Source organism: Dryobates pubescens, chromosome 18 (genome assembly GCF_014839835.1).
Source record: "Dryobates pubescens isolate bDryPub1 chromosome 18, bDryPub1.pri, whole genome shotgun sequence".
In the NCBI taxonomy this organism is placed as follows: domain Eukaryota; kingdom Metazoa; phylum Chordata; class Aves; order Piciformes; family Picidae; genus Dryobates; species Dryobates pubescens.
The window spans coordinates 22,927,435-22,953,800 of NC_071629.1; the positions used below are offsets into that span (position 1 = coordinate 22,927,435).

At 55.4% G+C, this 26,366-nt stretch overlaps 1 protein-coding gene across 1 annotated transcript in view; it reads left to right on the forward strand.

The window, feature by feature from the left end:
- TEX11 (testis expressed 11) overlaps window positions 1-24,405 on the forward strand; it is a 57,650-nt gene extending 33,245 nt beyond the window's left edge. Inside the window, exons 17-28 of the mRNA XM_054169554.1 lie at window positions 1,580-1,665; window positions 2,622-2,675; window positions 4,054-4,094; window positions 5,657-5,743; window positions 7,658-7,728; window positions 8,850-8,966; window positions 10,006-10,078; window positions 12,463-12,612; window positions 14,995-15,103; window positions 18,411-18,531; window positions 22,587-22,751; window positions 24,134-24,405. Coding sequence (XP_054025529.1) covers window positions 1,580-1,665; window positions 2,622-2,675; window positions 4,054-4,094; window positions 5,657-5,743; window positions 7,658-7,728; window positions 8,850-8,966; window positions 10,006-10,078; window positions 12,463-12,612; window positions 14,995-15,103; window positions 18,411-18,531; window positions 22,587-22,751; window positions 24,134-24,211 — 1,152 coding nt within the window. The 3' untranslated portion in view covers window positions 24,212-24,405. The remainder of the gene's footprint in view (window positions 1-1,579; window positions 1,666-2,621; window positions 2,676-4,053; window positions 4,095-5,656; window positions 5,744-7,657; window positions 7,729-8,849; window positions 8,967-10,005; window positions 10,079-12,462; window positions 12,613-14,994; window positions 15,104-18,410; window positions 18,532-22,586; window positions 22,752-24,133) is intronic.
- The last annotated feature ends 1,961 nt before the right edge of the window (window positions 24,406-26,366 follow it).

The window sequence follows — 26,366 nt, forward strand, 5'->3', positions numbered from 1 at the left end:
ATCACTGGCACTACCTGGTGTTGTTTGATCTTTACCCTGACACAGGAGACTGATGCAGGTAAGAGTGCAGTCAGTTGATCAGAAAGGTCTCCAACCCAACCCATTCCATGATGAAAGACTGAAAAATCCCTTGTGCCTCCTGGGAGCATCTTGGCTGGTGGCTTGGCTGTTGTCTGAGGTAGCTGATGAGAAGAGGCTGCCTGTCCTCTTTACAGTCTCTATCAGTGACCTGGATGAGGGGATTGAGGCACCCTCAGTGATTCTGCAGATGGCTGTGTCCATCTGCTAGAGGGTAGGGAGGGTTTAGAAGGCGACCTGGGCAGGTGAGCCCCATGGGGCAAGGCTCATTCCAAGGGGACCTTGTAATGACCTCCAGACCTGGGGATGTGTGGTTGGAAAGCTGCAGCTTGGAGAGGGACCTGGAGCTGTTGGTTGGCAGTCACTGACCATGAGCCAGCAGTGCCCAGGGGCCCAAGAAAGCCAATGCATCCTGGCTTGGGTCAGAAGCAGGGTGGGCAGCAGGGCCAGGAGGTGACCATCCCCCTGTGCTCAGCACTAGAGAGGCCACAGCTTGAGAGCTGTGCTCAGCTCTGGGCCCTCCCTGCAGGAAAGACATTGGGGGGCTGGAGCCTGTCCAGAGAAGGGCAATGAGGGTCTGGAGCCCCCGGGCTAGAGGAGGGCTGAGGGAGCTGGGAGTGTTCAGGCTGGAGAAGAGGAGGCTGAGGGAGACCTCATTGCTCTCTGCAGCTCCCTGAAGGGGGCAGCCTCTGCTCCTTGATGGCAAGGGACAGGAGCAGAAGCAATGGTTCCAGGCTGCAGCAGCAGGCTCAGGCTGGAAGCAGGAAATATTTCTGCCCTGGAAGGGATCTCAGACATGGGAAGAGGCTGCCCAGGGCAGTGCTGGAGTCACCATCCCTGGGGTTGGTCCACAGCTGTGGACCTGGTGCTTAGGGCCATGGTTTGGTGCTGAGCCTGCAGTGCTGGGCTGAGGGTTGGACTGGATGAGCTTGGAGGTCTCTCTCAACCAGACCTGCCCTAGGGTTCTGTTCTTCAGGATGCCTTTTGTAGCTTTGTTTGTAGCACTGCTTACAGTGAAGGCCTTACCAGCCTGTCCTGGTCCTGCTCCTGCCATAGGCTCTTTGTGCATGGAAGCCTTTCATAGGCTCTCAGAGACACAGAATGGCTCAGGCTGGAAGAGATCATCTTCTCCAACTCCCTGCCATGGGCAGGGACACCTCTCAACTAGACTCAGCTGCTCAAGGCCTTATCCAACCTGGCCTTGAACATCTCCAGGGAGGAGGCATCCCCAACCTCCCTGGGCAGTTCCAGCATCTCACCACCCCCCTACTGAAGAGCTTCTTCCTGATCTTCAGTCTAATCATCACCCAGTGCCATCAATATCTCTCCTGATGGTTTTCTCATGACTCAGGTGGTTCTGTGCAGGGTCCTTTGTCCTTGGTACTGCTTCTAGACTGCTCAGACTTTTGGAATGTGCTGTTGCTTTGGGCTTTTGGGTTTGTTTTGTGGTGGTAACTGAGGGAGTGCAGTTTGTACAGAACATGTCTTAATTCCTTTTCAGAACCAACAAGAAGTTGTGGCTATCAAAGCTCTGGAGCATTTGGCTGAACACCTACAAGACTGCCAGCAATTATTTGCAGCTTTAAAGTAAGAATTCAGTGTATTAGAAGGAAAAAGAAGGGTTTCTGGTTTCTTTGTCTGAAATGACTTCTGCTGAGGGAGAAGTGCTGGGGTGTAGGGAGCTGTGACAGTGCTGGGGTGTAGGGAGCTTGCAGCATCCTGCCCAGGAGAGCTGTATCCCCCCAGTACAGAGGAGCACTGTGGACAGCTACAACAGCTCCAGTCCTAGCAAGCAGCCTGGTTGAAACCAGAGCAGGGCCCTGAGCAGGGGTGAAAAGCAACTTCTTCCCCAAAAGGGTTATCAAGGCCTGGCCCAGGGCAGTGGTGGAGTCCCCACCCCTGGAGGGCCTTCAGAGCCATGGAGATGTGGTTCTGAGGGCCATGATTTAGTGGTGACCTGGCAGTGCTGGGTGAAGGGTTGGATTGGATGATCTTAAAGGTCTCATTCAACCAAACCAGTTCCATGATTCCATAAAGACAGTAGATGAAAGATTAGTTGGCAGTCCTTGGTGCTGTAGCTGTACCTCAAGCCTGAGCTCCTAACACCTGCAGATGTTGCAGATCTCTGCCATGCACACATTACCACTTGCTATGAATGGGAACTGAGCAGCTGATCAGCAGCAGTCCCAATGGGATTGCAGCCATCTGCTTGGTGACAGTCCCAGCTGCTTTGGGTCCTCTGATGAAGTGGTGTCTTCATAGTGAGATACTCCATCATGCCACAGTAAGAATACTGGGGGACAGATGTGTTGATTCCAAAATGGGCTTCAGGCCTTTGTCAGAATGGATTTATTGACTTGCTGTGGCAGGAGTTAACAAAGTAAGGCAATAGGGTGGGAAGCAGCAGCAGCATCTTATTCTCAGTTCAATACTCTGACAGCACAGAGCAGAGGAGTGGACTCCTTTCTGGAACAGTAGGTCAAAGGACACTGGTGGAATGAGACAATTCTTGTTTCCTCACTGCCTGTTTTCCTCACATGTAGGTGTTTGGTCAGGCTTGTCTTGTCACAGCTCACAGCAGAGGATGAAGAGAAAAGGTGAACCCATTTGGAAATCTTCTGGGGGCTGTCTTGTGCCCAGAGTCTGACACATTCTTCCTGGGCTTTGCTTTCTAGCAAAGGAATCAAGAGATCAGGTTTTGTGCTAGTAAAAATTCCAGCCTGATGACTTTGCAGCTTGGCCTCATGGCACAGATTCACAGACTGGGTTGGGTTGGAAGGGACCTCAAAGCTCATCCACTTCCAACCCCCAGCCATGGGCAGGGACACCTCCCACCAGCCCAGCTTGCTCAAAGCCTCATCCAGCCTGGCCCTGAACACCTCCAGGGAGAGGACACCCTCAGCCTCCCTGGGCAACCTGTTCCAGTGTCTCCCCACCCTCACTCTCAGGAATTTCTTCCTCATCTCCAGTCTCAATCTATCCTCCTCAAGCTTCAATCCATTCCCTCTCATCCTATCACTACAAGCCCCTTTAAAAAGTCCCTTCCTGGCTTTCTTGTAGGCCCCTTTCAGGTACTGGATCAGATAGGAACTATCTAGGAACATCCCATAGGAGCACCTCTCCTCCTTGTGTAGCCCCTTCCTTTCAGTTATTTGCTCTTTGCCTTCCTCTTTTATTAGGGTGGAAGACTTAGTTATTTTTAATGAGGGGTTTGAGCTGAGCAGCCTCTAATTTGCCACTAGGATGTGGTATCCTCACAAGTTCTGAGTGAGAACTTCAGTGCTGCAGAGTGGCCACTTGGCACATGGTGTGTTGGCTTAGATGTGGAACTGTACTGCTGGGTTTTGACTGTCAAGAAAACAGCACAGTGTGAGTGGGGTTTGAAGATGAAGCTGCAGCCCAGCAGCTAGGAAGGTCTCCTGTTGCACTTCTACAACCACCTGCACTGCTGCAGATCAATACAAATCTTGCAGCCTCTCAATATGGAGAAGAGAAGGCTCCAGGGAAGCTTTAGAGCAGCCTTCCAGTACCTGAAGGGGCTCCAGGAGAGCTGGGGAGGGACTTGTGACAAGGGCTGGGAGTGCCAGGGTGAGATTAGGAGATTAGGAAGAAATTGTTGAGTGTGAGGGTGGGGAGACCTGGAACAGGCTGCCCAGGGAGGCTGTGGGTGTCCCCTCCCTGGAGGTGTTCAGGGCCAGGCTGGATGAGGCCTTGAGCAACCTGTGCTGGTGGGAGGTGTCCCTGGTGGAACCAGATGAGCTTTGAGGTCCCTTCCAACCCAACCCATTCTGTGAGTCTGTGAATAGTCCTCCTGCATCTTTAAATGCTCAAGTTTCTCATGCCTGAGATGTTTGTCAGGGGAAGACTGATTGCAGCCATGATTACAGGGGTGTTGTATTCCAGCCTCAGTGATGTGTTCTGTTGTAAGAAAGGAAATCAAGCATCTTCTAAAATTCCCTTTGTCCTCCCCTGTAGAAAGGAAGAAATGAGCTCCATGCTGACTTACCTGACCTTGGGTATGTTCCTGGTTTGTTTATCTGTAGCCCATCCACCTGTGTACATTTTATAGTATGGTAAATCACAGAAGGGGTTGGGATGGAAGGGACCCTAAAAGATCCTCCAGTTCCACCCCCCTGCCATGGACAGGGACACCTCCCACCAGCCCAGCTTGCCCAGGGTCTCATCCAATGTACCAACCAATGGCTTGGATTCCCTACTTCAGTCCAGGTTCCAAACCTTCCACTGGAACCAGTGAAGATTGAAGCTGGAGATTCAGCAGTGTTGTGAAGCTGGAGCCCAGTGCCAGCAGCTTTTGCTGTGGGACTTTGCAGGCTAGTGTTGGAAAAACTGGTTCCAGTAAAGCCTCTGCTTGAGAGCTTCTCTCTGAGTGAGGGGCAGCTGCATCTAGGCAGTGTCCCTTTGGTCCTTCATAAGGCTGAACATGCAAACAGCAGGCATTTGGGTAGCAGCCACAGCCAGGCTGGCCTCAAGTGACAGTCCCTTGCTCTAACAGCATTGGCAGGATCAGAGTCATAGAATCATAGAAGGGCCTAGGCTGGAGCAGACCTCAGACATCATCTAACCCAACCCCCTGCCATGGGCAGGGACCCCTCTCACCCAGCCCAGGTTACTCAAGGCTCCATCCAACCTGGCCTTGAACATCTCCAGGGAGGGGGCAGCCACAGCCTCTCTGGAAAGTCCATTCCAGCGTCTTGCCACCAGTCTTGTAGTGAAAGCTCCAAGTTCCATGGCAGCTGAGCTGCTCTGAAAGGAGCAAGGTTGAGTTTTTAAAGTGAGTTAGCAGCAGATCTGCCTGTTGGCATCACTGCAGTGCCAGTGGTGGGCCTTGCCAACCTACCCATTTCAAATGGAGCATTTTAAAACAGAAGTGAATGCTGTCTGTCTTCAGTTAGTTATTGCCATGGAAGGCCTAGAAAACTGCAAGGAGTGACAGCAAATTGCTGAGAGCCAGGAGAGGCTGGGCCACACTGGTCCCCACTTCTAAACTGTGCTGCCCTTAGAAGCTGAACTGAGCTGTTTGCATTGCAGGAGGCACAGCAGCTGAGCAGGGCACTTCCCCCAGCAGAAGAAAGACTTCTTCTCACTAAAGCTTTTTAGACCCTCTCCTCCTGTCTTGCACAAGAAGGTTAATGAGATTGTAGAGCTTTTGCTGTGGTAGGCACCCCTGCTGCAGCTGGGGGGAAAGAATGAAGGCTGGAATTCAGTTCATGGAAGTGTCCTTGAGGAAAGGTCTCCAGCCTGCCATGGAATCCAAACCCTCTCACCTTTGCTGAAGTTCTGCAGAACTCCTGCCTTAGGCATTTGGTGTCAGGAAGCCCTGAGGAGGCAGCACTTGTTGGCAGCCTTATTGTAGCTCAAGTACTGTCTGAGGCTCCTTCTGTTGGTTTCCATCAGCCCCCAGGAGCACATGAAATGCCGCTTGTGAGGTTCACTCTTCAGCTGGCATTACACAGCAGCTGTGGAAATGTCTGCTTCGTGCTGTAGTTACCAGGCTGGGAAATGGGTTTGTTCTGCTCAGGAGCTGTTGTTTATGTCCTGAACTCCACTTTTCCTGCAGCTCACAAGAGACTTGCTGCATCTTTCACAGAAGAGAAGTTCACAGGGGACATGAGGATCCTGGAAGCTCACTGGTTTAGAAAAGTTGGTAGGTTGCACTCTCAAAATCTAAGCTGACTCCCCTCCAGCTCCACTTAGCCAGAGTGTCAGGAAGAAAGCAGTGCTTCAAGATGAGGTAGATTGCTAACACTTGGAAGCTTGGCAGTTGTGCTGTAACTGGTGCTGAAGTCCTGCTGCTGTGTTTTGTGTCCTCTGCAATGAGCTGGTGCAGCTCAGGGTTTGAGGCAGTTACCAAGACAAATATTCACACAAGGTCTGTTTGCTGGGAGAGCTGATACAGAACCACAGGATCACAGCGTGGTAGGGGTTGGAAGAGACCTCCAGAGATCATCCAGCCCAACTTCCCCCTGCCAGAGCAGGGTCACCCAGGGCAGGTCACACTGGAGCACATCCAGGTAGGTTTTGAAGATCTCTAGAGAAGGTCTCCGCAACCTCTCTCCTCAGGCTGAGGTGGAACCTCCTGTGTTCCAGTTTGTACCTGTTGTCCCTTGTGCTATCACTGGGCACCACTGGAAAGAGCCTGGCACCTTCTTCTTGACACCCAGATAGTTATAGACTTTGATCAGATCCCCTCTCAGCCTTCTCCTCCCCAGACAAAGCAGCCCCAGTGCTCTCAGCCTTGCTTCCATTCCCCAGTCATCCTTTCAATGATCCATGATTCCCTTCAGTGCAGAATTGTTGCATGTGCCCATGACACTACCCTTGAGAGCTGACCATTTTCTCTTCCCTCTCCCACTCTGCTGTGGCAGTCAGATTTAAGATCAGGCAAATAGAATAACTGTTTCAATGAGCTGGTTAATATTCAAGCACTGCCTCCCCTAAGCTGAGCATCAGTGCCTCCCCATGAGTGAGAAATCAAGTAGGGGAGGCAAGAGACCTGCCTGGATGAGTAAGGAGCTTCTGGAAAAACCTCCAATGGAAGAAGGAAATCCATACTGTGTGGCAAAGGACTGAGCACTGGGGAGGAGTGTCAGAACCTTGCCAGAGTATGTAGGGATGCAGTGAGGAAGGTTAAGGCTCTTTGGGAATGAACTCTGTCAAGGGGTGCAAAAGACAACAAGAGAGGCTTTCAAGTCCAGCAGCAGGAAAAGCAGCCCAGGGGAAGTGTGGGCCTGCTGCTGAAGGAGGTGGCTGTGTGCTCTGGAGACAGAGGAGGCAGAGAAGGGGAGCTCCTGAAAGCTTTCTTTTTGCCTCTAAGGCTGACCCTCAGCCCCTGGAGGGGAGAGAGGAAGTCTGGAGAAGGAAAACTCCCTTAGTTGAGGAGGTCTGGGTGAGAGATCATCTGGACAAGCTGGACAAGTCCATGGGCCCCAGTAGGATGCACCCATGAGTGCTGAGGGAGCTGGCTGAACTCCATGATCTTTAAGGTCCCTTCCAACCCAAGCCATTCCATCATCTCTGGTCTGTTAGCAGAGCTGTGTGATTGTTTGCCATGCACTTGAGCCAGCTGGGGAAAAAGGGAGAATGGATCAGAATGCTGTGGGGGTTTTCACAGACTCACAGCTTGCACTGGGTTGGAAGGGACCCTCAGAGGGCAGCTTGTGCAGTCCCCCTGCAGGCAGCAGGGACACCTCCAGCTAGAGCAGGCTGCCCAGGGCCACAGCCAGGCTGATCCTGTTTAATTTGTCTTGGTAAGAGGGTTAGGGTTTGCTGACAGAAGAAAATATTCCAGTTCCTGCTCTTCATGGTGAGGAGCTGTGGCTGAGGAGCTGTGGCTGGGGGGAAGCTTGGTCATGAGGAAATTCAGACCAAATTTCCAGGTGTGGATCAGCTCTTTAACAAGTGCCTGCTAGCAGCATTCCTGGCTCTTGTTCCCTGAGCTGCTGGTGATGTTGGATTAAGGAACTGAAGTGTCAGTATGAGCTGCCCCTTCCCACAGCTTTGATGGACACACTCAGGATGCTGCAGGGTTTTATTCTAGTCTCATTTTTTTGTCTCTTAGCTTGGAACTTGGCTGTGCAGTCCAAGGCATGCCCTGAACACATGAGGGATTTTTTTCTGCTGTCCTTCAAGGTATGTACCCTTGGGAACTGTATCTCTGAACCTTGTCATCTTCCTTAAGAAGCTACAGCCATGATTCCAGGTAGCTTCTTGGAGGCAGGCTTGTGTGCCCTGGGGAGGGAGCACTGTTAGCAGGGGACTGAGTTGTAACACCAAGTGTAAACGGTGGTGTCAGACTTTGCAGCCTGTGGCTTTAAGATCACAGAATCACAGAATGGTTTGGGTTGGAAGGGACTTCCAGAGAGCATCCAGTCCAAGCCCCCTGCACTCAGCAGGGACATCCCCAACTAGATCAGGTTGCCCAGAGCCCTGTCTAGCCTTGAATATCTCCAGGCATGGAGCCTCAGCCACCTCCCTGGGCAACCTGTTGCAGTGTTCCAGCAGCCTCCTGCTGCAGAACTTGTTCCTCACATCCAATCTCAATCTGTTCTGCTCTCATTTCATACCATTGCCCCTGGTGCTGTCCCCCTGCAGGCCTTTGGGAACAGTCCCTCTGCAGCCTTCTTGGAGCCCCTTCAGGTACTGGCAGGCTGCTCACAGGTCTCCCTGGAGCCTTCTCCAGGCTGAATGCCCCCAGCTCCCTCAGGCTGTCCCCATAGCAGAGGTTCTCCAGCCCCCTGATCATCTTTGTGGCCCTCCTCTGGACCTGCTCCACCAGGCCCATGTCCTTCCTGCTGCCTTACAAACTGAGACTTCAGTGAGAACTTTCCAATATTTGCAAATGTTTGCCCAGGGAGGCTGTGGCTGCCTCCTGCCTGGAGGTGTTGAAGGCCAGGCTGGATGAGGCCTTGGGCAGCCTGTGCTGGTGGGAGGGGTCCCTGCCCACGGCATGGGGCTGGAGCTGGATGAGCTTGAAGGTCCCTTCCAACCCAACCCATGCTGTGACTGTATGAAGCTGTAGCAGATGTGCTGAGCCTGATCCCCACCCAGCACTGCTGCCAGGCTCTCAGGTTGGTGTGTGGGCACCACTGCTGCTTTACAGTTTATGGTTCATCTGTAATTGTCCAAGGAAACTGCAGCATCACCAGGCCCTGGCACTGCCCACGGCTCAGTCCCATGGAGCACTCCTTGTTCACAGGCAGATTGCTTCCTAGGGACACAATTTTCATTGCCTTTTCCTTCCTTTGTGTCAGCTGTCCCAGTTTTGTCCTTCTGACAAAGCTGTGCTTGTAGCTCAGAAGACCTGCCTTGTGATGGCAGCTGCCATTGAGCTGGACATGGGGAGGCAGCAAGCCACACCTTCTGAACAGGTAGGGCACTGCTGCCTTACCTGCTCCTGGCTGTGGAGTCCTGGGGTGCAGGAAGAAAAGTGTGACCAGCAGGTCTAAGTTGGTTCTCCTCCCCCTCTACCCTGCCCTGCTGAGGCCACACCTGGAATACTGTGTCCAGTTCTGGGTTCCCCAGCTCAAGAGAGACAGAAATCTGATGGAGAGAGTCCAGTGGAGGGTATGAAGATGATGAAGGCTCTTGGTCATCTCAGCTGTGAAGAAAGGCTGAGAGCCCTGGGGCTGTTTAGCCTGGAGAGGAGAAGGCTGAGAGGGATCTGATCAATGTCTATCGATAGCTGAGGGCTGGGGTCAGGAGGAAGGGGCCAGGCCCTTTTCAGTGGTGCCCAGTGACAGGGCAAGGACCAACAGGTACAAACTGGAACCCAGGAAGTTCCACCTCAGCATGAGGAGCAACCTTTTTGCTGTGAGGGTGCTGAAGCCTGGAGCAGGCTGCCCAGAGAGGTTGTGGAGTCTCCTGCTCTGGAGATCTTCCAAGCCCACCTGGATGTGTTCCTGTGTGCCCTGCCCTGGGTGACCCTGCTCTGGCAGGGGGGGTGGGGTTGATCTTTAGAGGTCTTTTCCAACTCCTAACACTCTGTGATTCTGTGATTCTATGAATCAGAGACTTGTTTGGCTTGGAAAAGGCCTCCAGGCTCCAACCAGCAACCCAACCCCACCATGGCCACTAAACCATTTCACCAAGTGCCATGGCCACAGGTTTCTTGAGTGCCTCCAGGGATGGGGACTCCACCACCTCCCTGGGCAGCCTCTGCCAATCCCTGACCACTCCTGCAGCAAAGAAAGTTTTCCTCATCTCCAGCCTAACCCTTCCCAGGCACAATTTCACACTGCCCCTGTGGAGAGCTCTGAAAAAGAGAGAGGGAAAAGCCCCAAGCCAGTAGCAGCTGCAGATGCTGTGATGATGAGGCTGCTCCTTGATGTACTGCCTGGCTGTGTCTAAGGCTCCTGGCAGCTGGGACATGCAGCCTCCTTTCTCTTTGAATTACCTCCTCTTGCACAGGTGCAGCTTTTCACTCAGGCACTTGAGCATCTCCAGGCATGCAAGGAGATATGGAAGGTTCTGAAACTGACAGGTAAGCCCCCAGACAGCTGCTAGACTGAGTCTCTGAATGCATGAAACATACAGGGCATGAGGGCTGGCTGCCTCAGCTGGGAGCAGGGCAGCAGACCCATGCAGTGTGCTGGAGGAGCTGTCAAACCCAGGTGGGTTCTGAGTGTCCCTGCAGCATTCCACTGGCTGGGTGCTGGGAAGTGTGGAAGGGCCTTCAGCATGAAGGGGGTCACTAACATTAAGGCTTTTGCTCTGCTCTAGAGTCACTCTTGCACTGCTTTAACCCTTTTGCCATCCTCCTGCCACAGAGGACATTTCAGAACACAGAAAGTCCTGGTACTTAAGTGCCAAACCTCATCCTCTCTTTCCTGTCCGTTCCATGTTAGGTAAGACCTTGCACACTGTCCCAGGCTGCTTTGGCTTGGAAGGGAAACTCCAAGGGCATCTAGTCCTAGGCAGCAGTTACACATTGCCTGGGCTCACAGACTGTATCAGGCTGGAAGGAAGCCTCCAAGGGCATCTTGTCCAACCCCTGCAGGCAGCAGGGACAGCTCCAGCTAGAGCAGGCTGCACAGGGACACAGCCAGGCTGAGCTTGAATGGCTCCAGGGATGGAGCCTCAAGCACCTCCCTGGGCAGCCTGTGCCAGTGTCTCCCCAGCCTCCCTGTGCAGAGCTTCCTCCTGATGTCCAACCTACCTCTGCCCTGCTCCACTTTCAAACCATTGTCCCTTGGCCTATCCCCACAGCCCCTTCTGAACAGTCCCTCCCCAGCTGCCTGCAGCTCCCCTGCAGATATTGAAATGCAGCTCTGAGGTCTCCCTGGAGCCTTCTCTTCTGCAGGCTGCACAGCCCCAACTCTCCCAGCCTGTCCCCACAGCAATGGTGCTCCAGCCCTCTGATCATCTTTGTGACCTCTCTCCTTCCTGTGTTGGGAGCCCCACAGATGGCCACAGCCCTGCAGGTGAGGTCTCCCCAGAGCAGAGCAGAGGGGCAGGATCCTCTCTCCAGCTCTGGCCACACTGCTTTGGATGCAGCCCAGGCTGCCCTTGGCCTTCTGTGCTGCCAGTGCCCAGTGCTGGCTCCTGCCCAGCTTCTCCCCCACCAGCACCCCCAAGTCCTTCTCTGCTCTCAATCTCATCATCCCCCAGCCTGGACTGATGTCAAGGGTTGCCCTGACCCAGCTGCAGGACCTTGCACTTTGCCTTATTGAACCTCCTGAGGTTCTCCTCAGCCACCTCTGCAGCCTGTCCAGGTGCCCCTGGGTGGCTCCCATCCTTCAGTCTTATCAACAGCACCACTCAGTTTGTTGTCATCTGCAAGCTTGCTGAGGGTGCCTCAGTCTCTGTCTGTATCATTGGTGAAGATACTGCCCAGCTCTGGTGCCAGTGCAGAGGACTCCATTTGTCTCCAGCTCCATCTGGATGTGGAGCTGCTGACCAGGTGTGGGCTGGCAGCCATGGTGCTGAGCTGCCTGCTAGCCTGGAGGGTGCTTTGTGTTCTCTGGCAGTTCAGTGCCAGGTGTTCCCACTGTGGCATCTCCTGGCTTCTCCTCATGCCCAGCTTTGGGACCCTCTGGGGTTCCCACTGGCAGGAGTGTTTGTGTTTTACCTTTAGGCAAGGAAGCTCCTTGCTGGGCTTTTCCCCCTTACCATTTCTGCTGTTCATGGCATGGCCTGGGCTTTGGCTTCTCATGGCCCTTTTGCCCTTGGGGCAGGAAGAAGTCAGGAAGACTTCTTCCCTTTTCATTTCCATCCACAGCCAGCCAGCTGAGTGCCTCAGGGCAGGGACATGCTGGAATTGCTCCTGCAGAGGTTTGTGGCATGGTGGCCTGGTGCTCCCTTCTTCAGCAGCCCTTAGCCAAGGTGTGAGCAGCCCTTAGCCAAGGTGTGGATGAGTCTGCTGCCCTGGAGGAAGCTGAGGAGGTCTTTCAGGTGCAAGCCCAAAAGTCTGTGTGGGAGTCCAGTGAAGGAGTGTTTGGTATCTCTGCTGGGTGCAGCTCTGCTGCTCTCTCACCCTTCTGTCTTTAAGGATTTCCTGAGGGAAGGATTTGAAGCTGGTGAGAACTTTCAGAAGCTGATCTCCTGAGGTGGTAGCTTTCTGTTACCTCCTTTGGCCACCAGAATGCCTTCCCCAGCAGCTGTTCTCTTGCTTGGAGAGCTGCATGAATGCAGCCAGCTACAGAGAGCCCAGATTTCTGTGGGGTGGGGGGAAGGGTTGGTGAAGCTGGCTTTGGCTATCTGAAGCTTCTGTCCAAGACTGCTTCAGAGTTGCACTTGCTCTGCTGTTGAGCCTGAGGACCTTCATGGTTTCCCTGCCTGTTGGAAACAAACCCCTGTCCCTTCTGGTACCCCAGGTGGTTTGAGAACAGAAACTGACTGCACACAGCAATTCTGTCTCTCCTGCAGGAGACTTTGCCAGAGACCCAACAGACACACTGCTGCTGCTGTATGAGTTTGAAGCAAGAGCCAAACTCAATGATCCAACACTCCACAGCCTGATGGAGTCAGTGTGGGACCAGCCACAAACAGAGGCCAAGACACTGGAAATCATTGCATGTAAGGACTGCATTTCTACTGTCACAGCTTGACATGAGAAGCAGCCTTTGCTGCTCTTTTGTGGGGGGTGACCAGGACTGCCAGGTGGTGTACAGCACAAGTTTGCTGATGACACCAAGCTGTGTGGTGCTGCTGACAGCTGGAGGGAAGGATCCATCCAGAGGCACCTGGACAGGCTGCAGAACTGGGCCCAGGACAACCTCAGGAGGTTCAACAAGACCAAGGGCAAGGTCCTGCAGCTGGCTCAGGGCAATCCCAGGCACTGATACAGGCTGGGCAGGGACTGGCTGGAGAGCAGCCCTGGAGAAAAGGCCTTGGGGGTGCTGGGGCAGGAGAAGCTCAGCAGGAGCCAGCAGGGAGCACTTGCAGCCCAGAGAGCCAAGCAGAGCCTGGGCTGCAGCAAGAGAAGTGTGGCCAGCAGGGCCAGGGAGGGGATTCTGCCCCTCTGCTCCACTCTGCTGAGACCACAGCTGCAGCTCTGGGGCCAGTTCTGGAGCCTCTGTGCCAGGAAGGATCTGGAGGGGCTGGCAGGTGGCCAGAGCAGGGCCAGGAGGAGGAGCAGAGGGCTGAAGCTGCTCTGCTCTGAGGACAGACTGAGGGAGTTGGGGTTGTGCAGGCTGGAGAGGAGAAGGCTCCCAGGAGACCTCATTGTGGCCTTCCAGGATCTGCAGGGGGCTCCAAGAAAGCTGGGGAGGGACTTTGGAGGGTGCCAAGGAGGGATAGGACTGGGGGGAATGAAGCACAACTAGAAGTGGGGAGATTGAGATTGGCTGTGAGGAAGAAGTTGTTCCCCAGGAGGGTGGTGAGAGCCTGGCACAGGTTGCCCAGGGAGGTGGTGGAAGCCTCCTGCCTGGAGGTGTTTGCAGCCAGGCTGGAGGTGGCTGTGAGCAACCTGCTGTGGTGTGAGGTGTCCCTGGCCATGGCAGGGGGTTGGGACTGGCTGAGCCTTGAGCTCCCTTCCAGCCCTGCCAGTTCTCTGATTCTGTGTCCTGAATGAAGGATGCTTAGGATCTCAGCACCATTAGGAGAGCTGAGATGCTGCATTACATGGATGAAGAGCCAGACACTGCAGCACTTCCCTTGCTAGACCCTGAGATACTTGTACAAGTTGTGGGCCTGGAAAAGGTTATTCAGAGGAATTTGTACAGCCTCTGGAATGGCAAAAGCCAGAGAGTGACCCAAGCTGGCTGCCCCATGCCCCACAGAGGGTGTAGGCTGGTAGTGTGGTTCATGTGTAAAGAGCACTGCTTGCATCCCAAGCTCTAGTCATGCCTCCTGAGAGCCTAGAGCAGAGGGGAAGCAAGGTGAGTGTGATTTGGAGCTAGCAGAGGGGGTTCTGAAGGGTTGCACAAACACCTCCTTGTCTGCCTTGTTTCGAGGGCTGAGCTCCTGGGCTGGGAGACACCACACAGACATCCTGCTCCTGCCTGGGTTTCCACCCAGCTGTTGATGGGCAAGGAGACAAACACAACATTTGTCTTTACTTCAGACACCTCCTCCCCCAGTGGCTTTGGGTGACTGCACCAGAAGCAAGCAGCAGGCAGAGCTGCAGATTTCTGTGGTGCTCCTGCCTGGCAGTGCTCACTGCTGGTGCTCCCTGGCTTGGCCCAGCCCAGGCAGCCAGCACATCTCATTCCAGGGGTTGGTCACAAGGCACCTGGCAACGTGCTGTAGCTTGGTATAGAGCTCAGGGAGACCAAAGTAGGCTGAACATGAGCCAGCAGTGTGCCCAGGGGGCCAAGAAGGCCAATGGCATCCTGGCCTGGATCAGGAAGAGTGTGGCCAGCAGGAGCAGGGAAGTCATTGTGCCCCTGGACTCAGCACTGGTTAGGCCACACCTTGAGTCCTGTGGCCAGTTCTGGGCCCCTCAGTTTAAGAAGGACATTGAGAGACTTGAAGGTGTCCAGAGAAGGGCAACAAAGCTGGGGAGGGGTCTGGAGCACAGCCCTGTGAGGAGAGGCTGAGGGAGCTGGGGTTGCTTAGCCTTCAGAAGAGGAGGCTCAGGGGAGACCTCATTGCTCTCTCCAACTCCCTGCAGGGAGGTTGTAGCCAGGTGGGGGTTGGTCTCTTCTCCCAGGCAGTCAGCACCAGAACAAGAGGACACAGTCTCAAGCTGTGCCAGGGGAAGTTCAGGCTGGATGTTAGGAAGAGATTGGCCATTGGGATGTGCTGCCCAGGGAGGTGGTGGAGTCAGCATCCCTGGAGGTGTTCAGGAAGAGCCTGGATGAGGCACTTGGTGCCATGGTTGAGTTGATCAGATGGTGCTGGGTGCTAGGTTGGGCTTGGTGATCTCCAAGGCCTTTTCCAGCCTGGTTCATTCTATTCTATTCTAGAGGCTGGCTCCAGGAATTGCTTTTTTTCTCTCTTCTCTTTGCTTTTCAGCACTGGCAATGGAAGCTCCAGCCAGGTACCCTGTGCTGTGTAAGAAAGCTCTCCAGGCTGCACTGAACCTTCACAGGAGGCAGAGTGTCACTGATGCTGTGAAGCTGAGGTCAGTGCTGTCACACACAGCTTTGCCAGGCTGCCTGCCTGGGAGTGCTGGCAGGGAATCAAGGCTGTAGTTTGGGAGAAAGGAAAAACAACCACATGTGGATTTTAGCTTCTGTACAATCTGTGACTCCTGCTGGCCAGGCAGGGTGTCCCCAGGAGTGCCCAGCTCGGGGGGGGTGAGCTGCCCCTGGTCTGGTGGTATGGCCTCTGAACCAGCTCCAGTCCAATAAATAATCTATTGAGGAGGCCAGATGAGAACTGCAGCCAGAAGAGGTCCCTGGCTGCTTCTCCTGAAGGTGTCACTTTCAGATGGTGCCCTGCAGTGAGCAGCTCCCCAGGAGCCAGCAGTGCCCTCCTGCTGCCCAGCAGGCAGCTGTGTGCTGGGCTGCAGCCAGAGCAGGGTGGGCAGCAGGGCAGCAGAGGGGATTCTGCCCCTGGGCTCTGCTCTGCCCAGACCTCACCTCCACTCCTGCCTCCAGTTCTGCTGTCCCCAGCAGAAGGAGGACACAGAGCTGCTGGAGTGAGGCCAGAGGAGGCCACAAGGATGCTCCAAGGGCTGGAGCAGCTCTGCTGGGAGCACAGGCTGAGGGAGCTGGGGCTGTGCAGCCTGCAGAGGAGAAGGCTCCAGGGGGACCTCAGAGCTGCCTGCCAAGACCTGCAGGGATCCTGCAGGAAGGCTGCAGAGAGACTTTTGCTGCAAGGGGGAATGGTTTGGAGCTGAGGCAGAGCAGGGTTAGAGTGGAGCTGAGGAAGAAGTTCTTGAGTGTGAGGGTGGTGAGGCTCTGGCACAGGCTGCCCAGGGAGGTTGTGGTTCCAGGAAACTACAGACCAGTGAGCCTCACTTCCATCCCTGGAAAAGTGATGGAGGTCACCTTTAGGCACTTGGAAGAGAAGAAGGTCATCAGGAGCAGTCAGCATGGATTTACCAAGGGAAGATCCTGCTTGGCTCCTCTGATAGCCTTCTGTGGTGCTGTAGCTGAATGAGGAGATGCAGGCAGCCCAGGGGATGTAGTCTACCTTGGCCTTAGTAAGGCTTTTGACACTGTCTCTGATAACATCCTTGTGAGCAAGCTCAGGAGGACAGAAGAGCAGACACCAGGAACTGGTGACACAACAGAGTGCAGAGTGGTGCTCAGTGGGGCCAAGCCCAGCTGCAGAGCTGGCACCAGTGGAGCCCCCCAGGGATCAGTGCTGGGTCCAGTCCTGGGCAACATCTTCATCAATGGCATTGATGGCAATGACAGACAGACAGACAGAGGCTGCTCAGCAGGTTTGCTGATGGCACCAAGCTGGGAGGCTCGGCTGAGACACCTGAGGGCTGTGTGAGAGCTGGGCAGGCTGAGAGCTGGGCAGAGAGGAACCTGCTGAGGCTCCACCAGGACAGCAGCAGAGTCCTGCAGCTGGGCAGGAAGAAGAAACTGCAGCAGCACAGCCTGGGAGGGGATCTGCTGGAGAGCAGCCCCAAGGAGAAGGAGCTGGGAGTGCTGCTGGGCAGCAAGCTCTGCAGGGCACAGCAAGGTGCCCTGGGGGCCAAGAAGGCCAAGGGGGTCCTGGGGGGCATTCAGAGGAGTGTGGCCAGCAGAGCCAGGGAGCTTCTCCTCCCCCTCTGCTCTGCCCTGCTGAGACCTCCCCTGGAATATTGCATCCAGCTCTGGGCTGCCCAGCTCAGGAGGGACAGGGATCTGCTGGGGAGAGTCCAAGGGAGGCTGCAGGGATGCTGAAGGGACTGCAGCACTGCCTGGGGAGGAGAGGCTGAGAGCCCTGGGGCTGTTTAGTCTGGAGAGGAGAAGGCTGAGAGGGATCTGATCAATGTCTATCAATAGCTGAGGGCTGGGGGTCAGGAGACAGGGGACAGGGACAGGCTCTGCTCAGCTGCACCCTGGGATAGGCCAAGGGGCAATGGATATAAACTCCAGCACAGGAGCTTCCACCTCAACAAGAGGAAGAACATCTGTGAGGGTCCCAGAGCCCTGGAGCAGGCTGCCCAGAGAGGTTGTGGAGTCTCCTGCTCTGGAGCCTTTCCAGCCCTGTCTGGATGTGTTCCTGTGTGACCTGTGCTGGATTCTCTGCTCCTGATCTGGTAGGGGGGTGGACTGGAAGATCTCCAGAGGTCCCTTCCAACCCCTAACATCCTGTGAGCCTGTGATCCTGTGTTCAAGGCCAGGTTGGGTGAGGACCTGGGCAACCAAATCCAGCTGAGAGGTGTCCCTGCTCATGGCAGGGGGGTTGGAGTGAATGAGCTCTGAGATCCCTTCCAACCTGAGCCATTCTGTGACTCTCTTCTTTTTCACAGCTTCCTGCCTGCCTAGGCCATTTCTGTCATCAGCTGCTCAGTGTGTTTAAAACACCAGCCCTGAGGCCAAACTCCAATGCCTTCTGTTCAGCACAGAGAGTTCAGACTGCAGGCATTTTTGGTTTGGAATTGCTCCCAGTGAGGCTGGGGAGGGCCTGGCACAGGCTGCCCAGGGAGGCTGTGGCTGCAACCTGCCTGGAGGTGTTGAAGGCCAGGCTGGCTGAGGCCTTGAGCAGCCTGTGCTGGTGGGAGGTGTCCCTGCCCATGGCAGGGGGTTGGACCTGAATGAGCTTTGAGGTCCTTTCAGCCCAACCCATTCTGTGAATCTCTGACTCCAGTGCTTTGTTTGGCTGTCCCTGGCCTTCTAACAGCTGTGCCTTAGGGACCCTGCAAACCAGCCTGGGCTGTGCCCTTCTCTGCTGTCCCCCAAAGGTTTCTTCCCTCCTGTGGAGTTCTTTGCAGTAGCCCCTGGCAGGGGCAGCTTCCTGCTGCCTGTCTCATTTCAGGTGCTTTCAGAAGCCATGAGTTGGTTACTCATTTTCTGAGGCTGCTGACTGCTTGATTCTTGCTGCTGAAGCTGGCAGAGGACCTTTTTTGCTCACTGTCATCTTTCCTCATGTGAGACTTCAGAGCCCAGCAATGGCAGCACTGAAGTACTTGGTGCTCTTGGCTCTCTCTTTGCATCCTTTGTGTGAAGGAGATCTGACAGCAGCAAAAGTGTTTGTGCTGTGAGGGTGTGAGTGTGGTGAGCACCCAGCTGGCCCTGTCTGACACACAGACATCAGTTAGGATGCTGCTGGCAGGGAGGTGGTGGAGGCCCCATCCCTGGGGACATGCAGGGTCAGGCTCTGAACAACCTGAGCTGGTTGGGGATGTCCCTGCTGACTGCAGGGGGGTGGACAGGATGACCTTTCAAGGCCCCTTCCAACCCAGTGCAGGCTCTGTTCTCTGCTACCACAAAGCAGCTGTTGGTGAAGGGTGTTTGATGTCTGCTCTGTTCTGTTCCCTTCCTCAGCCAGTGCCTGCACAGCTTGATCAGCCTCTCCTTGCCCACAGGGCTAACTGACCTGGATGCCTCTGTGCTGCAGGAGGCATGGGACTACTTCCAAGATGCTCTGAGCATTGTCAGCAGCACAGTAAGTTAAACAGAAGAACAAGAGGGTGGGAGATCTCAGAATCAACCAGGTTGGAAGAGACCTCCAAGATCAGCAAGTCCAACCAATCACCCAACCCTATCTAATCAACCAGACCATGGCACTGAGTGCCTCAGCCAGGCTCTTCTTAAACACCTCCAGGGACCCCACCCCCTCCCTGGGCAGCACATTCCAAAGGCCAATCTCTCTTGCTGGGAAGAGCTTCTTTGCAAGATCAAGCCTAAACTTCCCCTGGCACAGCTTGAGACTGTGTCCTCTTGTTGTGGTGCTGCTTGCCTGGGACAAGAGACCAACCCCCACCTGGCTACAGCCTCCCTTCAGGCAGTTGGAGAGAGCAAGAAGGTCTCCCCTGAGCCTCCTCTTCTGCAGGCTAAGCAACCCCAGCTCCCTCAGCCTCTCCTCACAGGGCTGTGCTCCAGACCTCTCCCCAGCCTCCTTGCCCTTCTCCAGCTATGTTTAAGCAACTCAACATCTGTCTTGAATCCTGAGCTGAGCAGGAGAAGAAGAGATTGGAGATGATCCTGAGTTGAACAGGAAACCAAAAGTCTGGAGATGGTCCTGAGTAGAACAAGAGAACAAGAGGGTGGGAGATGGTCCTGAGCACATATAAACCCATTTCTGATCAGGCTGAGAAGAATCAGCAGGCTGAACATGCTGGAGTGACTGAAAGGTCTTCAGTTGGAGATCCCTGAATTCCCTCCATGGGTATCTGGGACTGAATGAGGAACTTCCTTAGGTTTTGTAAGGGCTCTTTTAGAGTCATTTGAGGCCAAAGCTTCAGTGCCTGCTGTGGAAGCATCTGGGGTTAGAACATCCACCTTCTGCTTTCCACATCTTTAAAAGGCAGACTCCTCAGCCTGCAGCTGGCTAAAATTGAGATGCCAGTCTTGCTTTTGTCTCAGCTCTGCCTTACTAAATGTATTTGGGAACACCCTATGTGTTTAACTCCAGGGAGACCTTAGAGCAGCCTTCCAGTATCTGAAGGGGGCTACAAGAAGACTGCAGAGGGACTGTTCCCAAAGGCCTGCAGGGACAGCCCCAGGGGCAATGGTTTGAAATGAGAGCAGAGCAGATGGAGAATGGATGTGAGGAACAAGTTCTGCAGCAGGAGGCTGCTGGAACACTGCAACAGGCTGCCCAGGGAGATATTCAAGGTCAGGCTTGACAAGACTCTGAGCAACCTGCTGTAGTGGAGGATGTCCCTGCTGCCTGCAGGGGGTTGGACTGGATGCCCTGGGGAGCTCCCTTTGCCTAGAACCAGGCTCCTGTGCTGTCAGCACTGGTGGCACCAGCTGCCCTGCTCCTGGGAGGACAGGTGTCTGGGGAGGAGAATCTTGCTCAGGAGGTGTTTCTGCTGCTCCTTCCAGGCCTGAAGGACCATGCTGGGAGTGAGGACAGCTGTGCTGAGGAAGGTGATGGTTGGAATTCCATAGGGAAAAAAAAAAACCCTAGGGAGCATTTCTGGTCAGGACTAATGAACCCAGTGGTGTTTCCTAGCTGCATTCCACTGCATGGCTGCTGCTTGAGTCAGCTCCTGTTTGCAAAAGGGGCTTAAAGAGAGCTGGGCCTGGCCTCCCCACAGAAGGTGTCCAGAGTCATGCCTGCCTCTCACTGCAGGGCTGATCTGTAGCTTTGATGCAGGGATAGAGCTGAAGTGTTCCTCTGGGCTGGTACAGCCAAACTTCACAGTGCTGGAGGAAAGCCCTCTGAGGAGTTGCTCATGGCAGCAGGTGCTGGCTGGCACCATGCCAGGAGAAGGACATTGGAGCAGCAGTGTGTTAGCAGTCAGAAAGCTGCTGCAGCACTCCTGATTTGCACCTCCTGTTCACAAGTGGATGCTGCAGGCCAGAAGTTCCCTCTGGGCCCTTTTGCTTAGTGGAAGTGGAAGTGTCTGTGGAAGAGGGAAAAGTCTTCCCAGCCTCACTTCATGATTTGCATGGGAAATAAATAAACATTGCTTGTCCTTCCCTTCCCCAGCTGAAAGAGCTCCCCAGCAGCTTCAAAGTGTGGTTGGGAGCTCTGCCTTCTGTGCTGCAGCTCTCAGGGCAGTTTTCACTCTGCCAAGCTACAGTGTGCAGAGCAATTCTAAAGACATCAGAACTGCTGCTAATCTACAGCTAGCAGCTGTGGCCTGCTCTCCAGTGCTGCTTGGATAAGCTTGAGAGCCCTGCTGAGCACATTCAGCCTGCCTGCAGACAGGCTGGGGGAGCTGGGAGTGTTCAGGCTGGAGAAGAGGAGGCTGAGGGAGACCTCATTGCTCTCTACAGCTCCCTGAAGGGAGGTTGGAGTGAGGAGGGGAAAGCCTCTGCTCCTTGGTGGCAAGGGACAGGAGCAGAGGCGATGGTTCCAGGCTGCAGCAGCAGGCTCAGGCTGGAAGCAGGAAATATTTCTGCCCAGGAAGGGATCTCAGACACTGGAAGAGGCTGCCCAGTGATGGAGTCCCCATCCCTGGGGGTGTTCCAGCAGCTGTGGGCCTGATGCTTAGGGCCATGGTTTGGTGCTGAGCCTGCAGTGGTAGGTCAAGGGTTGGACTGGGTGAGCTTGGACCAGATCTATTCTGGGGTTCTGTGAAGCAGGGCGGTGGGAAGTGGGGGGGGGTGGGAAGCAGGGCTGTGGGAAGCAGGGCTGTTGGGAAGCAGGGCTGTTGGGAAGCAGGGATGTGGGAAGCAGGGCTGTTGGGAAGCAGAGCTGTGGGAAGCAGGGCAGTGGGAAGCAGGGCAGTGGGAAGCAGGGCTGTGGGAAGCAGGGCAGTAGGAAGCAGGGCTGTGGGAAGTAGGGCTGTGGGAAGTAGGGCTGTAGGAAGCAGGGCTGTGGGAAGCAGGGCGGTGGGAAGCAGGGCGGTGGGAAGCAGGGCTGTTGGGAAGCAGGGCAGTAGGAAGCAGGGTGGTGGGAAGCAGGGCAGTAGGAAGCAGGGCTGTTGGGAAGCAGGGCAGTGGGAAGCAGGGCAGTAGGAAGCAGGGCTGTGGGAAGCAGGGCAGTGGGAAGCAGGGTGGTGGGAAGCAGGGCAGTAGGAAGCAGGGCTGTTGGGAAGCAGGGCAGTAGGAAGCAGGGTGGTGGGAAGCAGGGCAGTAGGAAGCAGGGCTGTTGGGAAGCAGGGCAGTGGGAAGCAGGGCAGTAGGAAGCAGGGCTGTTGGGAAGCAGGGCAGTAGGAAGCAGGGCTGTGGGAAGCAGGGCGGTGGGAAGCAGGGCGGTGGGAAGCAGGGCTGTTGGGAAGCAGGGCAGTAGGAAGCAGGGCTGTGGGAAGCAGGGCTGTTGGGAAGCAGGGCTGTGGGAAGCAGGGCTGTTGGGAAGCAGGGCTGTGGGAAGCAGGGCGGTGGGAAGCAGGGCTGTGGGAAGCAGGGCTGTGGGAAGCAGGGCGGTGGGAAGCAGGGCTGTGGGAAGCAGGGCAGTGGGAAGCAGGGCTGTGGGAAGCAGGGCTGTGGGAAGCAGGGCTGTTGGAAGCAGGGCTGTTGGAAGCAGGGCAGTGGGAAGCAGGGCTGTTGGAAGCAGGGCTGTTGGAAGCAGGGCTGTGGGAAGCAGGGCTGTGGGAAGCAGGGCTGTTGGAAGCAGGGCTGTGGGAAGCAGGGCTGTTGGAAGCAGGGCTGTTGGAAGCAGGGCAGTGGGAAGCAGGGCTGTTGGAAGCAGGGCTGTTGGAAGCAGGGCTGTGGGAAGCAGGGCTGTGGGAAGCAGGGCTGTTGGGAAGCAGGGCTGTGGGAAGCAGGGCTGTGGGAAGCAGGGCGGTGGGAAGCAGGGCTGTGGGAAGCAGGGCTGTGGGAAGCAGGGCAGTGGGAAGCAGGGCTGTGGGAAGCATGCTGCCTCTCTAGCACCACTCCTGCTCCCACTGAAGTGTATTTGCTGGCCTGCCAACAGGTGACTGCAGCATGAGCTGCCCCTGGCTGCAGCTGTTTGGCAGCGGTGCAGGAGGAGCTGTGAAGCACGGCATGGCTCTGACTGCCCCGACCAGCCACAAAAGTTTTCCCCCTCTCCAGCTAACCCCCAAGGCACTCGAGGCTTGGCAGGCTCATTGTGTTTCCTAATGCTCCTTGCCTGCTCTCCAGGAGGCTTACCCAGAGATGGAGGTGCTGTGGCTGATGACTCGGGCCTGGAACACAGGCATATTCCAGTACACTGTGTGCAAGTACAAGGAGGCTGAGCAGTGGTGCGGCCTGGCCATGCGCTTCCTGCACCACCTGCGGGCCCTGAAGAAGAGCTACGAAGGCCACGTAAGTGTGAGCAGGGGGGTGTCAGGGCTGGCCCTGGCTGGCTGTGTCCAGGGACAGAAGGCTCCACAGCTGAGCTGTGCAGAGCTCCAGCACCTCAGGCACCTCAGAACTGAGGGGCAGCCCCATGCTGTAAGGCTTTTGCAAGGCAGGCCAGGAAAGCTGACAGGTTGAGAGAGTTGGGGTTGTTCAGTCTGGAGAGGAGAAGACTCTGAGGAGACCTTCTTGTGGCCTTCCTGTGTCTGAAGAGGGCTACAGGAGAGCTGGGGAGGGAGTCTGAGGGTGTCAGGGAGTGATTAGGAGTGTGGGGAATGGAGCAGAACTAGAAATGGGGAGATTCAGATTGGGTGTGAGGAAGAAGTTGTTCCCCATGAGGGTGGTGAGAGACTGGCACAGGCTGCCCAGGGAGGTGGTGGAAGCCTCATGCCTGGAGGTATTCAAGGCCAGGATGGATGTGGCCATGAGCAACCTGCTGTAGTGTGAGGCAGGGGGGTTGGAGCTGGCTGATCCGTGAGGTCCCTTCCAACCCTGACAGTTCTGTGATTCTATGATTCTAAGCTTTGCCAGACAAGAGGAGGAGGGAGGTGGTGTCCTGCTGCCTCAGGGGCTGGCTGCAAATAGCTTTCTGCTTGTGGCCGTGGCAGCAGCCCTGTGGTGTGTCTGCCTTCACCAAAGGCATGCTCCTGTGCCAGCTTACCCAAAGTGGCTGCTGCAGGAGCTCTTCAGGGCTTGGTTTCTGGTGTCATCTCCTGCCTAATGATGGAGCTCAGGCAAACAAGGACATTGAAGCTCATCTCTTCAGGTGTGGCTTAGCCACCTTCTGTGAGGGAGGGGTTCCAGGGCAGTACCTCTGTAGAAAGCCACCAGGCTTTGTCTTACTCTGTCACAAACAAGCTCTCTACAGCTTTTGCCTGGTGCTCTGCTGCCTTGATTGCAAGAGGGAGCAGCCTGGCTGGTGCATGCAGTCAGTCATGCTGTGTGAGCTGGCTCATCAGGAGCAGGCTGCAGCTTTTATTGCATTTGAAGTAGGTCAGTTAAAAGAGCAGGAACTGAGCTCAGCCCCTCCCAGCCTCAGCTGTGCTGTGATTACCAGTGTAAGCCTGTGTGCTTTATGGCAGGGTGGGTGCCACCTCTGCTGGCACTGGCAGTGTCCTTTCTGGGGCTGCACTGCTGTGCCAGCTACAGCTGCTCTGCTGGAACTGGTTTGGGTGGTTCTCTTAAGCCACTGTAGCTAAATCTGTGCCCAAAGCCTCCTATCAAGCCAGCATTTTAGGTTCAGGAGCCAGTGGCAGTCTCACCCCTGTCCACTTGCTTCTGTTCTCTGTCACTTCATGACCCAGCTGAATGCCACCATGTTGTTCATCTGTGGTGCTTGTGTTCTCCAGATGATTGGTCTTTATAGTGAGGTTCTGGACAAACTGGACGGAGCAAAAGGCTTTCTGTCAAGAAATGAAGAAGAATAGTGGCAGCCACAGCTGCCAGAGGATGAGAGAGGCCCTCAGCTCTGCAGAGGCTGGGGGGCAGCAGCAGAGCCCAGGCTCATGGTGTTGGCAGTTCAGTTGTGTTCTCTGTAGGAAGTGTTCTTGAGTAAACAGAGTTGGTTCCCTCTGGGGACTGGTTTGCATTCTCTGGAGCTATGTAACAGTTGCAAATAAATGCTTTACCCTGAGCTGTGCCTGTGCTGTGTGACAGCTTGCTTTGAACACCTCGTTTTAGGAGCAGGTAAAAGCATTCCAAGCCCAGGCATCTCCTCTAGATGTCACAGCTGCAGTGCTGCATAGATACTGAGCAGCTTGTTTGGCTTTCAGTCCACTTCAGCAGGGACAGAACTTCAGGGCTGCTCAACACTTCCACAGGTCAGGTAGAAGGAACAGAAGTCCCAGAAGCAGCTGAAGCTTTGCCTGGTGCTGCTGTGAGGGATGCACTCAGGGCCTGATCAAGCAGCTGCAGCCACCAGAGCAGCTGGGTGCCTGGTGCTGATCTTCCCCTGAGTGGGGACACCTCTCCAGATGAGCCCTGGAGGCTCAGAGATCCCTTGCCTGACACCAGGCTGATGGCTTGGTGACACCACTTGCATGCTTAAGTGACACTGTGTCTCATACCAGCTTGTGGAGCAGAGCAGTGCCCAGCAGCCCATCTGCTCCTGCTGTTTGATAGTCCCAAAGGGGCTGACTGGACCCCACCTCTGTGACTCCTCTGGCACAGCAGCTGCTGGCTCTAACACAACACTCAGGCCAGCCTGACACTGCCCCCAAGTCCACATGAAAACAGAAGGCTGTTGCATGGCTGGGTCTGGCCTGGAGCTGGATTGGAGAGATCTCTCCCACCTGAAATTCCATGTGGAGAGGTGGAGTGGGGTTAAGAAACATAATGAGGGTTTGTATGAATGGCTCAGGCTGGGAGGGACCTCAGACATCATCCAGTTCCAACCCCCTGCTGTGGGCAGGGACACCTCCCACCAGCACAGCTTGCTTAAGGCCTCATCCAGCCTGGCCTTCAACACCTCCAGGGAGGAGGCAGCCACAGCCTCCCTGGGCAGCCTGTTCCAGGTCTCCCCCACCCTTACTTTAAGCTCCAGCCTAACCCTGCTCTGCCTCAGCTCCAAACCATTCCCCCTTGGCTTGGCTCCAGACACCCTCAGCAAAAGCCTCTCTGCAGCTTCCTGCAGGTCCTGGCAGGCAGCTCTGAGGTCCCCCTGGAGCCTTCTCCTCTCCAGGCTGAACACCCCCAGCTCCCTCAGCCTGGCCTCACAGCAGAGCTGCTCCAGCCCTTGGGTCATCTCTGTGTTTGTGTTTCTCTGCCAGGTTCAGCACTGAGCTGGCCTGACTGGTGCCTTCTGCACTGCAGCACAGCTGTGCTGCATGACAGCTCTGGGGACAAGGCATGGTGTCACCCTGCCTGCATTCGAGCACCAGGCCCTGCAGCTCCGCTGTGCCCAGCCCTCCTGGGGGGGGAAGAAAGGGAGGGAGGAACAGTGCACCCCAGCAGAGCCCTCTGAGCCAGGCACTGCTCAGGGGGTGGCTGTGGGTTTATTCTGATTTTTTTTCCCCTGTTGGCTGTTTGAGGCTGTCCCAGGGCACAGCAGAGCATCCTGAGTGCTCTCAGCATCAAGCTGAGTGGTGTGGGTGGTAGGACTGAAGGATGGGATGGGAGCCATCCAGGGGCACCTGGACAGGCTGCAGAGGTGGCTGAGGAGAACCTCAGGAGGTTCAATAAGGCAAAGTGCAAGGTCCTGCAGCTGGGTCAGGGCAACCCTTGACATCAGTCCAGGCTGGGGGTGATGAGATTGAGAACAGCCCTGCAGAGAAGGCCTTGGGGGTGCTGGTGGGAGAGAAGCTGGACAGGAGCCAGCACTGGGCACTGGCAGCACAGAAGGCCAAGGGCAGCCTGGGCTGCATCCAAAGCAGTGTGGCCAGAGCTGGAGAGAGGATCCTGCCCCTCTGCTCTGCTCTGGGGAGACCTCACCTGCAGGGCTGTGGCCATCTGTGGGGCTCCCAACACAGGAAGGAGAGAGGTCACAAAGATGATCAGAGGGCTGGAGCACCATTGCTGTGGGGACAGGCTGGGAGAGTTGGGGCTGTTCAGCCTGGAGAAGAGAAGGCTCCAGGGAGACCTCAG